Source organism: Pseudorasbora parva, chromosome 13 (assembly GCF_024679245.1).
Source record: "Pseudorasbora parva isolate DD20220531a chromosome 13, ASM2467924v1, whole genome shotgun sequence".
NCBI classification, from domain to species: Eukaryota; Metazoa; Chordata; class Actinopteri; order Cypriniformes; family Gobionidae; genus Pseudorasbora; species Pseudorasbora parva.
Genome location: NC_090184.1, coordinates 6,841,348 through 6,856,262, shown reverse-complemented (window position 1 = coordinate 6,856,262; position 14,915 = coordinate 6,841,348). Strand labels below are relative to the sequence as shown.

At 38.2% G+C, this 14,915-nt stretch overlaps 1 protein-coding gene across 1 annotated transcript; it reads left to right on the top strand.

Annotated features, from left to right (window-relative positions):
• The first annotated feature begins 4,669 nt into the window (after positions 1-4,669).
• On the top strand, positions 4,670-10,457 carry LOC137038024 (GTPase IMAP family member 9-like). Its single transcript, XM_067412462.1, has 2 exons — positions 4,670-4,870; positions 9,279-10,457. The coding sequence occupies exons 1-2, from the start codon at positions 4,690-4,692 to the stop codon at positions 9,899-9,901; spliced, it is 804 nt and encodes a 267-aa protein (XP_067268563.1). The 5' UTR covers positions 4,670-4,689; the 3' UTR covers positions 9,902-10,457.
• The last annotated feature ends 4,458 nt before the right edge of the window (positions 10,458-14,915 follow it).

Here is a 14,915-nt window from a genome sequence, read left to right as displayed (position 1 = left end):
TTTAATCATTGCCCAGCACTAATATTTATATTATATACGAGGGAAAGACAACAATAAATAGACCGACAGTTTTCACACAGAGAGCGTTATGCTGAAGAGCGATAAATGACGCCACTATGCGCCGGCCTCCCCTTTATAGCTTCCGGTTATGCCGTCACATCTACGTCATGATGTAGCACCAATCAGGATTGGACTAGTTTCATTCATACTTCAGATGCGTTGATGCTTAGGGAGCATCCCCAAATTTGTTGTTCCGACACAGTGCTCATTCCCTCTCAGGGAACAAGGGTTATAGACATAACCAGAGACGTTTCCAATTGTTACTTTAGCATCTTGCATAAGATCTAGACAACACAGGGGATAATATCGTAATGTTGTCATAGTAAGAAACTTTAAATTTAATCAGAAATGGGTTTGCCAGTCAAGAAGTGGATAAAATCACTAATTACTGCTTGCAGGAATAGGTTTGAAATAGGTCCTTTCTTCAGTTTTAGATGCTGAGCGAATTCTGCTTGATATTGTCCAGGTTAGAAAAACTCTCCATGGTTAAATGGGCCGAGCAAACAAATAGCTTTGAATTAAATTGTTGCGGTATCTGATTGTAAATAAACATCAACCATGACTGTTGACAATTTTTATCTGTGGGAAGGGTAGGAAAAATCCTCACATCCCCTGCACAGCCTAGATCATAACATTTATTTCCATGATCTGCCGTTTTCGCCCATCCTCACGTGATGCTTGTTCACCTGCTAAACTCCCGATGATTCGGCTGCACAGTTCTGCCTGACAATGAACATTGGCTGACATGCAAATGTTGGGGGCCCACTTATTAATGATCCCAGCGATTGCATCACAGTTGGCGTTATGTTTTTCTGTGGTGTTTTTCATTCACAAGATTTAAATATGAAGGAGGAGGCAATGGTGTTTCAGACTCACAGTATGTGATATCCATGTTCTGAACTTATTTAACTATGGCAAGGTTAATTCAATTTTTCCTTCTAGGGCACCTTTAATAAAAATTTAGAGGATCGCCTATGGCTCTCTATTTAATTCTTACGCTCGCTCACTTCATTGTTGGTCCTAAATATTATTAAGTGTATATTAATATTAATAATATAAGTGTCATCCTCTACTTACATACAAAGTAACGTAGAATTGAATTTAGACATTTGCAAGGGCATAAGATGGTGCATGAAGAGACTATCTATCTGTTTTCTTTTTTAGTTTTGTCATTATGTCTCCCTTTGACCTGTGTCCCAATTTTTAAATACATTTTCTCCCTCTTTTTATTTTATAAAAAAGGTCTTTACGTGTTGTTCTTTCCTTTTTTATTCTCCCTTCTCACTCTTACTTGAAAATGTGTGACTTTCGTGAGTTTTCTTGAAAGTTTTGTTCTTTTCATCTTTTAATTCCCTTCTCTGTCATTTTGCACCTTTTGCACATACTCACTTTCCAGCCCAATGTTTCTTGATCTCTTTGGATTCTATTAGTGCTTTTTTTGTAGCCTAGATATTCTCTGTATGCCTACATTTCTCCCTGCCAGCATCACTGGGCCTTGTCCACATGCTGTAATAAAGGACAAAGTTCTCTCACACTTCAATACACACACACTTTCTACCTATTTTGATATCTCAATCTCTCAACTTTTCACTTGCTTTCACACACTGCACAGTTTTGCACTCACAAACACACACACACACACACACACACATGCACACGCACACACGCACACACACACACACACCCTCGCATTCATATCACACTCTTTCAAATATGCAGCTTTTCAAATGGATTTGGGAGGGCAGAAGAGATGTTTCATTGACTTTTATTTTTAATCGTTAAAGGCTGTGTCTTCCTGTCTGGATCACAGCGCTTGCAATCTGGACAATAACTAAATAAACAACAGAGCCAATTTCTATGAATGTTTTTGGTTTTTGGAGTAGCTCTTACAAAATGTATTTCTTCTTGTTTTTCACTCTGAGTTTTATTATTCATACAATCATTAATCTTTTTAGTTCAGGGGATATCATGCAGTGGCGTACTACCAGCGCTCATGCCACAATCTAGTGGGAGTTAGACTGATGTCTCCCGTTTCTCTGTTCAGTTGAGGTCTCCAGTGAGGGACACTAAAAGCCAATATGATTCTTTGTCCCTCATTTAATTGTGAGCTTATGCTATCAGTTGCAAATACTGATAATATGGCTGGGTCTGTCAATAATAATTGTTCAATTTGTCTCCTTTTACAGCCCTGAACAATAGTGTGCTCCCATTGGGGTAAACAAATATTATTTATTTCACAACATAATCATTGATCCAAACCCTCGCTCTTGTACTATAATTGGAACAATCCTTTTCCAAGGTGCACAAACTCCCTCAGACATTTATCTTAACAAACTGGCTTATGTACAAAGCAATTTTGATGCAATTTTTCTTTATACTATTAGCAAACAATATACAAAACAATGTACACTTTAATTTGCTCTCCCTTGGGCCCACTCTACTCTCTGCAGAGCTTTCTTTTTTGACAATTTGCTGTTTCTTATCTGTTACTTGAGCAAACTTGGATCACTTCCCAGACAAGCACAGACACATACATACAGAGATGCCTCACTTCAGGCGACTGCCTCACACTCGGCTCACACTTTCACTTTTTTTTGCCACAGTTGCTCCATTCATAAACTTGTTTTTTGTTTTCATCCAATGAGCATTATTCTATGCATCTTTCTTGATAGTCACCTCATAATTTTTCCACAATTACATACAAACACCATTTTTTTTCAAACACCATTTTTTTCTATAATCTTCCTTTGCATCTTTCTTGATAGTCACCTCATAATTCTTCCACAATTACATACAAACACCATTTTTTTCTAAGGGACCGCTGAGCAACATTATTACTGGTTTGATGTTAATTTTGACCATGCTGAATTATCACCTGGGCCCAGTTTTTCAAAAGGTTTAATCCGGATAAAATTGATCAGGATTTAGTAATCCTTTTTGTGTGATCCGTGATCACGTAATCCAGTTTACTTTTGGAGCCAGTTTTTTAAAGCAACATCGGATTGGATCAATCTGATCTGGATAGGAACTTTTCAGGATCACTAAATCTGAATAACCAGTGCTGGATAACCAGCGCTCAAACATGATAGGAAATCACAAAGTAGAACTATATGTAAAGAGCAACAAGTAAAATAACCAGTGTGAGGTCAATATAAGTTTAATTTTATTTGAAATGAAAACACACATATAAAATAATAATAATAATAAAAACAAGAAAAACCCCACCCCATCCTCTTCCAGCAGTCCAGCTCATCTGAGACCTACAACACAAACACTGGACACTGTGGAGATTTATAGATAGATGTACTGTGATAGATGTACTGTAATCATTGCATGCATCACTAATAAATATTCTAAAAACAAAAATATTTTCGATTGTGATGAATATATATATCAATTAGTGACATAATAAAATTTATTGTTTTTGGTCAATTTTGACAGCTGTTTGGGGGATTCTTTTATGAGGCCAAACTCTTTCTACTTTGCTGTAGGCCTACACTGAAAGGCTGAATACGTTAAAGCCTACCTAATCACTGTAGCCTGACGGATGAACAAATCAAATTAAAACCTTATGAATAAATAGGATATCTTGTAAGATACTGCATGATCCAAATATAGTATTATTTGATACATTTTTAAAGTTTTCATTACATTTTGGCCATGAAATCCACACTGAATCCACCCTTCTGATGGGATCAGTTTAATCCAGATTTTTTGGATCAAAGTGATCCAAATCCTACAAAAAAGTTCTGAAAAACCCAAACTAAAAGTTTGATCCGGATCAAAACCAAGATTGGATTACGTGATCTAATCAGATTATGTAATCCGTTTTTTCCATTTTCCATTTTCCATTTGATCCAATCCGTTATCCAAAATCCTAGTGGATTACTTTTGAAAAACTGGGCCCTGCATCCCACACAACAAGTATAATCTTCCTTTGTTGGCCCTTCTTTTATTTTATTATCATTTTATTTTTTAAATCTTTATTTATGCTTAGTCTACTAAAAAATAAATCACACCGGTTGCAAGAGTTTGTCATTGTGGTGCCATTTTAAATCATATTTGTAGTGTTTGACGTTGTGTATATCAGTATTTGTTTACAATATTTACACACAGTTCGGGTTTGTTTTACCATCCTCCTGTCGTGTGAGGCAGATGCGGTAGCTCAACCAATATAATAAAACGGACATTATATATTGTTAGAAAAATGTATAATAATAAAAAACAAATCGGCATAACCCTATGATACATATCGAAACATTTTTGCATTGTGATATATCGTTATAACCCTCCCCTAAAAAGGTTCAGCGGAAAAAAGAAATGTATACAGGTTTGGAACAACTTGGGAATGTCTAAATGATGACAATTTTCTTTTTTTGGGTGAACTATCCCTTTAATACAGATTTTGTTTTTCTTTTTTTAGCGTATCTTTTTGTTTGCATATTTAAGGCTACATTAATTTCCAAAGATCGCCATTATAAAAGAGCATTCAAAAGAACACTCTTTAAAAAGCCCTATCAATTACTTATAAAGGTTGATTTGGGCTGTTATATCTTATAATATGGAATGATTCTTAACTAATTTGTGTTTTCTTCCTTTTTGTCAGGAGGATGTAGATGTTTGAAGTGGATGGCAGTGTGTCTCGGGCTCATTTGTATTCTTCTGCTGATCATCACAGCACAAATAAACCAGTTAAAGAGTTACAAGAACACAGTTGAAGAGTTAACTCAAACTATCAAATGCCTACAGGACAACTGCAATGGTCTAACAACTGATAAAGGCCAGTGTCATCAGTTCACCAAAAGGATAGGTATGGCAAACTGATGATGTCATCAAATCTTACACCCTCAAAGGGAAAGTCCCACATAATTTCTTTCACTCCTTACCGTACATGCTGCTGCATTAGCCATCCTCAAATATCACAAGCACATCTACATTGAAGCCATTTGACAAACCGTCATGCATGAAAGTGTGTATTTTAGTGGCATCTAGCAGTAAGGTTGTAAGTTGCAATCAACTGCTCAACAAGTGTGTGTGGTGTCCAAACATGAATCAAATATAGCTTTGAAACTGCTAGACCTTTAAGAATGAAGGACTTTATATGGACTTTCAAGTACTTCACACTTTCCAGCGATTTAAAGCTCAAAAGTCTAAATATTATCTTATTAAATGTTAACTTTAATGTGGTGACCAAAAACATTTTTGTTCACCCATCAAAGACTGTCCCCATTTGTAAAACAAAATGTTTCATGATGTAACAAAACCAAACATTTTGTGAAGGAAAAAAAAAACTAAAAACTTTTATTTTACAATTTAAAAAGCATTCAATTACAACTATATCAAGTAAATCGCAGCAGAGGGTAGGGATGGCTCGATACCACAATTTTGGCTTCGGTACGGTATCACAATCTAATACCGAAGTACCGACGGGTATCGCGTGAGAATGAGTAAAATTATGCACGTTTTAAGTTCATAAAGTGGGAAATTACCACAAATGTTTATTACTAAATTAATCAACAAAGATTATCACATCAAATCAGTCATTTGAAAACGTTCTTGTGAGAAATTATTTCAGCAAAAATCTCTCAAAATTAGCAAATTGCGTCTGGCTTCAAAAGACATCGCTCCTACACTAAAGCAATCTGCATGCTCTGATGCAACATTTTCACGTTTGTTTCGGGATGGCTAACGGAAATCAAATTTGAACATGCAAGCTGTAAGGCCGCCCAAATCGTCCCAATGGAGGCTAACAATCGGCGGGTGAAGGTCGATGCGCATTCGGTCTTTTCAGCAGGGCAAAGGGATTTTATTCCAATTCCTCTTTATCTGAGTCCATTTAATCATAATTTACAATTTAGGTTAGAATGCCAATTGGTTATTTGGTCATTATATAGTTTAAACTACACATTAAATTATTCCGTTTACCCTTTGTTGAAATTATACCCAAACTGAATAATTCCAGAGCAAGTTAGATTCAATCAAAGAATTTATTAACAGTCAGGTCATAATCAATTCAAAGGTAATCCATATATAATATCAAATACTCTGAAATAAAGAATGAAATGTATACCTGTGTAACAACAATGAGCTCGGGGAATAATTAATTCAAATGGGACTCATATTCATGAGTCTATGAATATGACTTGCTGGTTGTATATTAATTATTAACTTTATAACGGGACTTTAAATCCTGTTAGTAACCTTTATCAAAGTCGATTTCAGTCATCCAGATTTTCCTCTCGTCTCGCGAGTGGAAAATGAGATTTCTTCATTGAATATCAGTCTTACAAACTTGAAGAAACATTAAGCTGTTTGATCAGGACAAATAATGTTAAGTTTGTAAAGTTTGTACAATTTGTATTACTGAAATAGTAACACGAAAATCAAGCTTAATTTGTAGCTAAGATTTTACGTCATCAGTGACTTCAAATTTATGAGCAAAACATTCACTTCAATTAAATTATTGGGTTTTAATAAACACTAGAGTATACAAAACTACGATTTCACACAGAGTAAAATATGCATATACATGGGGTAATAAAACAAACAACATACAGGGAAAAATCAAAACTTAACGAATAATACAAAAGTAACAGACAGGGAGAGAGTAAGAGATATTGAGAAATAGAGAGAGAGAGGGGGAGAGAGAGAGAGAGAGAGAGAGAGAGAGAGAGAGGGAGAGAGAGAGAGAGACTTTTGACTTTTCAAAACCCTTTAATTACAATTAAAAACAGGTTTGCATAATTACATCATTACACATACGCACAAAACAAATTTATACAAAAACAAAACAAAAAATACAAAAATAAATAAATAAACAAAAATAAATAAACAATAATATAATTTACAGCTTCATTTCTAAACACCCGTCACTTATTTTGCATAAAATCCCGTTTAAACACCAAACTTCCTCAAAAATTTCCAATTTTTCAACTAGTTTATAATAGGCAAATTCAACCGCTAAACGAGCAGAAATCAATCCTTTACATGTTAAAACAACATTAGTGGAACCTTTTTCCAAAATCTTAGCCTTTCGTGTCAACCATATACTTAATTTTACTTGTCCAAACAAATAATTCAAAAATACATCAACATTTCTTGTTTTATACCGATACTTAGGACCATAAATAAAAAGTTCTTGGCTAAAAACATGACCCACCATATCACACCATTCATTTAACATTTGAAAAACCAACTCTAATCTGTTACACTCCGAAAACAAATGAAAAACAGTCTCAGTTTCTGAACAAAAAGGGCAAGTATCACTAACACTGGAGTCCAAATGAGCTTTATGTTTATTTGTGGTTAATATTCCATGCGTGATCCTCCACTGTAAGTCAGCAGTTCTTTTATCAATAGGAATTTTGTATAAAGTTCTCCAGCTATATTTAGGTGAGAAATCTCTACCAAATATTGCTCGCCATTTAGACTCACATACTTGTTTCAATTCTTGAAAACGTATTACTTTTACACAAACAAGATACATGGATCTCTTGCCCACCTCGCTGAACAAACTGAGTTCTGGAGTGTTGAATGTGAGTAATTTTCCCTCCTCCTCTTGCCATGAGTCCACACACATTTTTATTTCCAATTCCGGAAAAACTTTCACATTATCCTCCTTTTCCCCTCCTATTAATTCTTCATTCAGAGCACATTTAAATTCAGAAGGTATGGCAGCTACAATTTCAGTTAAAAGTCTTTCAGAAAAACGCAAGGATTTCACACCAATCTTTGTTGCAACATCTTCTGGGGTTAACCACCCATCATTATTCAAAAAACATGACACCTTGATGAGACCAGCTCTTACAAGTGCATTTCTTACTGAAACAGAATTTAAACTTTTCACAGTGATCACAGGATTATACAATATAGGTTCTTCTTTTCCCCAAAAACTTTGTATGGATCCTTGATTTCGGGAGTTTGAGAAAACTTTCCAAACCCTAAGCATTGTCTTATAAAAAGGTGTTAAACCGCTTAAGTCCACTCCATCAAGATCCATTAAAAAAAGATGTCGATCAAGGTCCAACTGTCCTCCTTTTTTCAGCAATCCACAGGCCACATCTGTCCATCTGACGTGCCTTTTATACAAAAGTCTTTGAGCAGCCTGTAATCTAAAAGCAGCAACTCTGCATTCAATGTCAATAAGTCCTTGACCTCCTTCACAAATTGGTAAATACAGGGCAGCCGCTCTCAGCCAATGCTGTCCTGACCAAAAAAATTAACCAATTGTCTCTGAATTTCCTTCATGAGGTCAGAAGGAGGATCCAAAATAGCCATTTTATGCCACAATGAAGATGCAATAAGATTATTTGCGATCAAGAGAGAGAGAGAGAGAGAGAGAGAGAGAGAGAGAGAGAGAGAGAGAGAGAGAGAGAGAGAGAGAGAGAGAGCGCAGCTTTTATCGTGCAGTTCTTTTTCAAGACGCCCCAAATGAAATAGCCTAATATTCCCATAAACAGGAATGATCAAGACAACCTTTAAAGTTCCTGTAAAGGCAATTCTATAAAAAAAATTCTAAACACATTATAAATGTTAGAAATGTTTCCCAGTGCATATATAGAAAACAGTGATGTTATAAACTTATTTTAATTGATCATATAGTGACAATGTTGGCAGATCAGTATTATAGTTTACAGAATTAAATAAGACATAATTAGTTAATTTTATTTGTATATTTAGTTGAATAACTTGGATCATAAATTTAGTGATATAGTTTTAGTGTCCCCAACTGGAACCAAAACTCCATCAGGGCATGATGGATAAAAATAAACCTTGGGAGAAACCAGACTCAGTCTGGGTGCCAGTTCTCCTCTGGCCTATTATAAAACAGTGTATGATTATTATTCTACTACTCATTATACTCATCACACCTGTCATACATCTTCTTAAATAAATCTACAATGCCTATTAATATCCTAGTTTCAGATATCAAAATTATTTTTGGTTTATTAGTGTTTGATTGATTAAAGATATCTAAAATATAAGTCACAACTAATTCTAAAGCGGTCTTTAATTTTATATTTTACTAGTGGGGAATTAATTTATAGATATCTGAATTTCCCTAGGAAGAAGTTAATTAGATTTTTTATTATAGAATTATACTAGTACAAAATAATTTGTTGATGTTAGAACATATTTTCTAATGTAAATCCATAGAAATATGGTGACACAGAATACATTTGAAATGTTAACACTAGAACCATTTGTTTCTTCTGCAGTCATGTCAGATCTCAGGATAATGATGGTTGGTAAAACTGGAGCTGGAAAGAGTGCATCAGGAAACACCATCCTGGGAGAAAAGGTGTTTGAAGAAAAAATGTCGTCTGAATCTGTGACTAAGACATGCAAAGAACAACGGAGGAAGGTGAAAGATGGAAGCATCTCAGTGACTGACACTCCAGGACTGTTTGATACAAAAGACAGTGCAAAACAACTGAAGGATGAGATCGAGAAATGTGTCACCTTGTCTGTTCCTGGTCCTCATGCATTTCTGTTGGCCATCAGACTGGACGTGAGATTCACAGACGAGGAGAAGAAAACAATTACATGGATTCAGGAGAACTTTGGGGAAAAAGCTGCTGATTACTCCATCATTCTGTTCACTAGAGGAGATCAGATAGATACACCTATAGAGGAGTTTCTAAACAAAAACACGCAGATTAAAGAGCTCGTTAAACAGTGTAAAAACAGGTATCATGTTTTCAACAACAAAGATAAAAATCCATCACAGGTTGATGAGCTTCTGGATAAGATAGTAAAAATGGTGACGGAAAATGGAGGAGGACATTATACGAATGAGATGTACAAGGAAGCTCTGAAGAAAAAGCAGATTTTTATATAAAAGTAATTGATGATGCAAAGGGAGATGGGAAATTAATCTGGGATAATCTTAATAAATTAATTGGAAAAGAAACTCAGCATTGTGCACCAGCACTTGAAATAAAATTAAATGGAATCATAACCAGAGAAGATGACATTATAGCAAGCACCTTTAACAACTTTTTTATTCAATCAGTTGAGGAATTGGCTCAGAAGTGCATTACCAGTAATATAGTGAGCATTCCTGTTGATAATGATAAACCTGTTTTTAGAATTGAGGAAATTAATGACCTGGAGGTAGAGAATACCATAAACTCCCTAAGGAACTCGAAAGCTAAAGATGCCTTTGGTCTTGATTCTATTTTTTTTTTTAAACTTATAAACAGTTTTTCATTAAACCTCTTACACATTTAATAAATTTGTCAATTAGGCTAGGTATTTTCCCAAATGCATGGAAAACAGCTGTGGTAACCCCCATTGTTAAGGCCGGTGATAAAACACGGGTGGAGAAATACAGGCCCATCAGTATACTACCTGTAGTATCCAAGGTAGCAGAGAAATGGGTGGCGAAACAGCTAACTACTCATCTTAATAAAGGCCATACACCACTGCATCCTATGCAGTTTGGATTTAGAAGTAATTACTCAACAGAAACTGCAAACTGCTTTTTAATCGAGAATATCAAAATGTTTCTCGATAAAGGAGGTGTGGTGGGGGCAATATTTTTAGATTTAAAAAAAGCATTTGACACTGTCACTTCAACTTTTGAGGTGAAAGGTAACTTGACTCACAAATTGCAGTAACATTTTCCCAACAAAATGGATTTCATTAATTTAGTAGTCGGTATTTTTAATTAGTTTTATTCTGTTGCATTTGTGTTTGATGCAGTTAGATATAGCATAATTTTACTGGTGCATTTTGCCCCCTTATCTATTATTACATTATATATTCTTATATTATATCTATTAGGGGGCATTTTGTTCAGATTTGAATTATTTTTGCCTTTTGGAATCTGCATTTAAATCCGTTTGGCTCAAAAATCTCACTTTCAAATGGGCATGGGACCTGTAGTGTGAACAAAGTGGCTGTGCAGATCATAGACCGTAAAAAAAATAGGTGCAGATAGGCTAGAGTAGACAGTCTAGGTTAATATGTAAAATAATCCAATCGCCCTCTTCCCAGACCTTTCTAAGATATATTTGACCTAAGCCTATTTTACATAAAAACAAAAATATCGTCGATACTGCGGATCCATCTCACTCATCTTTATTGAAGTCACTGAACTCAAGTGATTCTGATTCCATGTGGGGTTCAATATAAGATTTCATGTACGATGTCGCGTTTTCATTGGTCAGTCGTTGAAGCCTATTTCTGATTGGTTGTTGCCGTTTATGCCAAGAGCAAAGAGAACGAAACTGTAAATAAGAGTTTTTCTTCTTGCAAGCGCACGGAACACAGTCTGTGCACATACAGGCTTAGTTTAAGCGAAGAGGAGAGATTTGCGATTGCACTGGACACGTTTTAAGTGCAGGCATATTCTCTGAGTGAGCCCAGACAAAAAATTCTAACAAGAGCAGCGTATCTGAGAGTGCACACAGAGTTCTCGCGCACGAGCAGAGAGAGATTCGCGCTCGCACATTACATTCCGCTCGCGAGCAGAGATTTGCGCTCGCGCATTATATTCCGCTCGCGAGCAGAGAGATTCGCGCTCGCGCACTATATTAATGTACTTTCACGCTACAATAATGCGCTCTCGACATTTGACAGGGAAATAACGCCATAACTAGTGGCTCTATATCAGTACTGTGTGCATTCAGTCAACGTATGTTACCTCACTTTAACATTGTAACTGGACTGCCAGAAGTCTGAGTGAATTTTAAGTGTGAATTTGTCTTTAATTTAATTTAAGGATGTTTTCAACTTTTAATGTTTCATTTTGTATTGTTATTTTTGGTGTCTGTTCAGATTCTTTCTTTGTGGTTTTTTGTTTTGTTACAGGAGCTGAGAGTTTCTGGAGGGTGACGTCCTGCTGCCATAGTGTGGTGTTCACAGTGCTGTGTGTTTTCTTGTATCCAATCTTCACGTGTGGTAGGGGCGTGTATTGTATCACGGAACGTTCTAAATTGGACAGTGGGCCCAACCCTCCAGATACCTCCGCTTCTGGTCATTTTGTATTATTGTGTGTGTGTGTATGTGTCGGATGCAGATTGGCGACTCCTGCTTTGAAGTTGTCTTTTATTCAATATTGATACAATAAAGTAGTAATTTTTCATACATACGACTTGCGTCTCTTCACCCATATAGATAACGAACCTGTGGTGTCTTAACAAAAGAGAATTTACTTGTTATCGTCCCTGGCGAATTTCCAGGGTGGCGTAGTCGCTGAATTAAATCTATAACCCCTCCCGTCGGATTGCCACACCTGTCTTGTCTTTAAGGTACTCCATGGGCTTGCTCCACCATCACTGTGCCAGTTTATAAAACAGAAAGAGTTACTAGAGTAACTAGAGCAACCACCAGAGGAGATTGTATAGTACAATATAGACAAAGTAGGCTTGGAAACACAGCCTTTTCTATCAGAGCCATAATTTTTTGGAATAGTCTTCCCACTGAGTTAAGGGAGTGTAATAGCCTATCCACTTTTAAAATGCATCTTAAATTCTTGATTAGGAATAATTACAATTGTAACCTGTAGTAAAGTTCGTTGTGTATGGAAGGAAGAAGACAGGGGTCGGCTTTGACTGGGACTTGCTTTTATTCAGTCTCTTTGAATTCAAACAAAAACAAACTCTCCGTGGCATGACTCTCTATTCCTTCGATCTCGATCGTTCCTTTAAGGATCCTATTTTAACAGCTCAGGTTCACTTTCTCAGTTGCGAACAGTCGCGAAGTCCCAGTCCAACTCTCTCTCCCAGCTCTCTCCCGGCCACGGCTTAAATGCGCTCTCTCCCTGCCAATTACTGCAATCAGAAACAGGTGTTCGTCATCTGTGCTTGACCTACGTACCTGCCGCTCCGCTCTGAGCTCTCTCTCCCGCTGCAGACCTCGCAGAACCACGCCCCCTTTGCCACATACCCCCACCGCCCGACTCAGGCCGGGGAGCCATTTTTTAGTTAGATCAGTCAGCAGGCTGGCGAGGACCGAATAATTAGGTACAAACCTCCTATAATATCCCGCCAGCCCCAGGAACCGTCTAACCTCCTTTTTGGTCTTGGGTCTTGGGCAGGCCGCAACCGCTGCGGTCTTATTAATTTGGGGACGCACCTGCCCATGACCCAAGTGGAAGCCCAGATATCTTACTTCCACCCGCCCAATTGCACACTTCTTCGGGTTGGCCGTGAGCCCCGCCCTTCTCAGCGACCTGAGGACTGCTCGCAAATGCTGCATATGACGCTGCCAGTCACCACTATAAATGATGATATCATCCAGATAGGCAGCGGCATATGCAGCATGCGGCCGAAGAATTCGGTCCATCAGACGCTGAAAAGTCGCGGGTGCCCCGAACAGCCCGAAAGGAAGCGTAACGAATTGGTGTAATCCAAACGGCGTGGTAAAAGCATTTTTTTCTTTGGTTACTGGAGACAAGGGGATCTGCCAGTAACCCTTTGTCAAGTCCAGTGTCGAATAAAAACGAGCAGTACCTAGCTGATCAAGCAATTCGTCAATCCGTGGCATGGGATATGCATCAAATTTCGACACCGCGTTGACTTTTCTGTAATCCACGCAGAAACGGTCCGAGTCGTCAGGTTTTGGAACCAAAACCATCGGGCTCGCCCAGTCACTGTTGGATTCTTCTATAACCCCCATCTCTAACATTACCTCTAATTCTGCCTGAACCACTTTTTTCTTGTGTTCAGACAATCTATATGGTCGGCTGCGTACAACCACGCCCGGCTCGGTCTCAATGTGATGTTGGATGAGGTCTGTCCGACCCGGTAGGGGCGAGAACATGTCGGCGAAATCCACCTGTAATTGTTTGAGGTCTATGAGCTGGGAGGGTGAGAGGTGATCTCCCCCCGGGACCAGAGCGTGAGATTGTGAATTTTGAACCGCCTCTGGTCCGAGATCATCCTCTCCACTCACTACCGTCGCCAGCATCACAGCCTCTGCCTCAACCCATTTTTTTAATAAATTGAGGTGGTATATCTGACGTGCCCCGTCCCTGTCGGATCGAATTACCTCATAGTTCAGATCCCCTACTCGTCGAGTGACCTCAAACGGTCCTTGCCACTTGGCAAGTAATTTGGAACTAGAGGTGGGGAGTAATAGCAGTACTTTCTCTCCCGGTGAAAATTGTCGTAATCTAGCCCCTTTGTTGTACAGCTGTCTTTGTTTGTCTTGAGCCTGTAACAAATTCTCCATTGAAAGCCGCCCCAGCGTGTGGAGTTTTGTTCTCAGGTCTAACACAAACTGAATTTCGTTTTTACTAGCGGATGGTCCGTCCTCCCAAGCTTCCCTAATGACATCCAAAACCCCTCGGGGTTGGCGGCTATAGAGAAGCTTGAAGGGGGAAAACCCCGTGGAGGCTTGGGGGACCTCGCGGACAGCGAACAAGAGAGGTTCTAGCCATTTGTCCCAATTTTTGGCGTCTTCGTGAACAAACTTACAAATCATTGTTTTCAACGTGCGATTAAATCTTTCTACCAGCCCGTCTGTTTGTGGGTGATAGACGCTGGTCTGAATAGATTTAATGCCCAATAATTCGTAAAGTTCGCGGATTGTTCGTGACATGAACGCCGTGCCTTGATCGGTGAGAATCTCTTTTGGGATTCCCACCCGGGAGATTAGGGAGAACAGTGCACTCGCAACACTTTTCGCCGAAATGTTACGCAGTGGCACTGCCTCTGGATATCGTGTTGCGTAATCCACTAGGACTAATGCAAAGCGATGTCCGCGGGCTGACCGCTCTAATGGCCCGATGAGGTCCATACCAATTCTTTCGAAGGGGACCTGCATCAACGGGAGGGGGCACAATGGTGCTTTTGGTTGGGCCGGTGGGTTTACCAACTGACATTCACGACAAGACGCACACCACC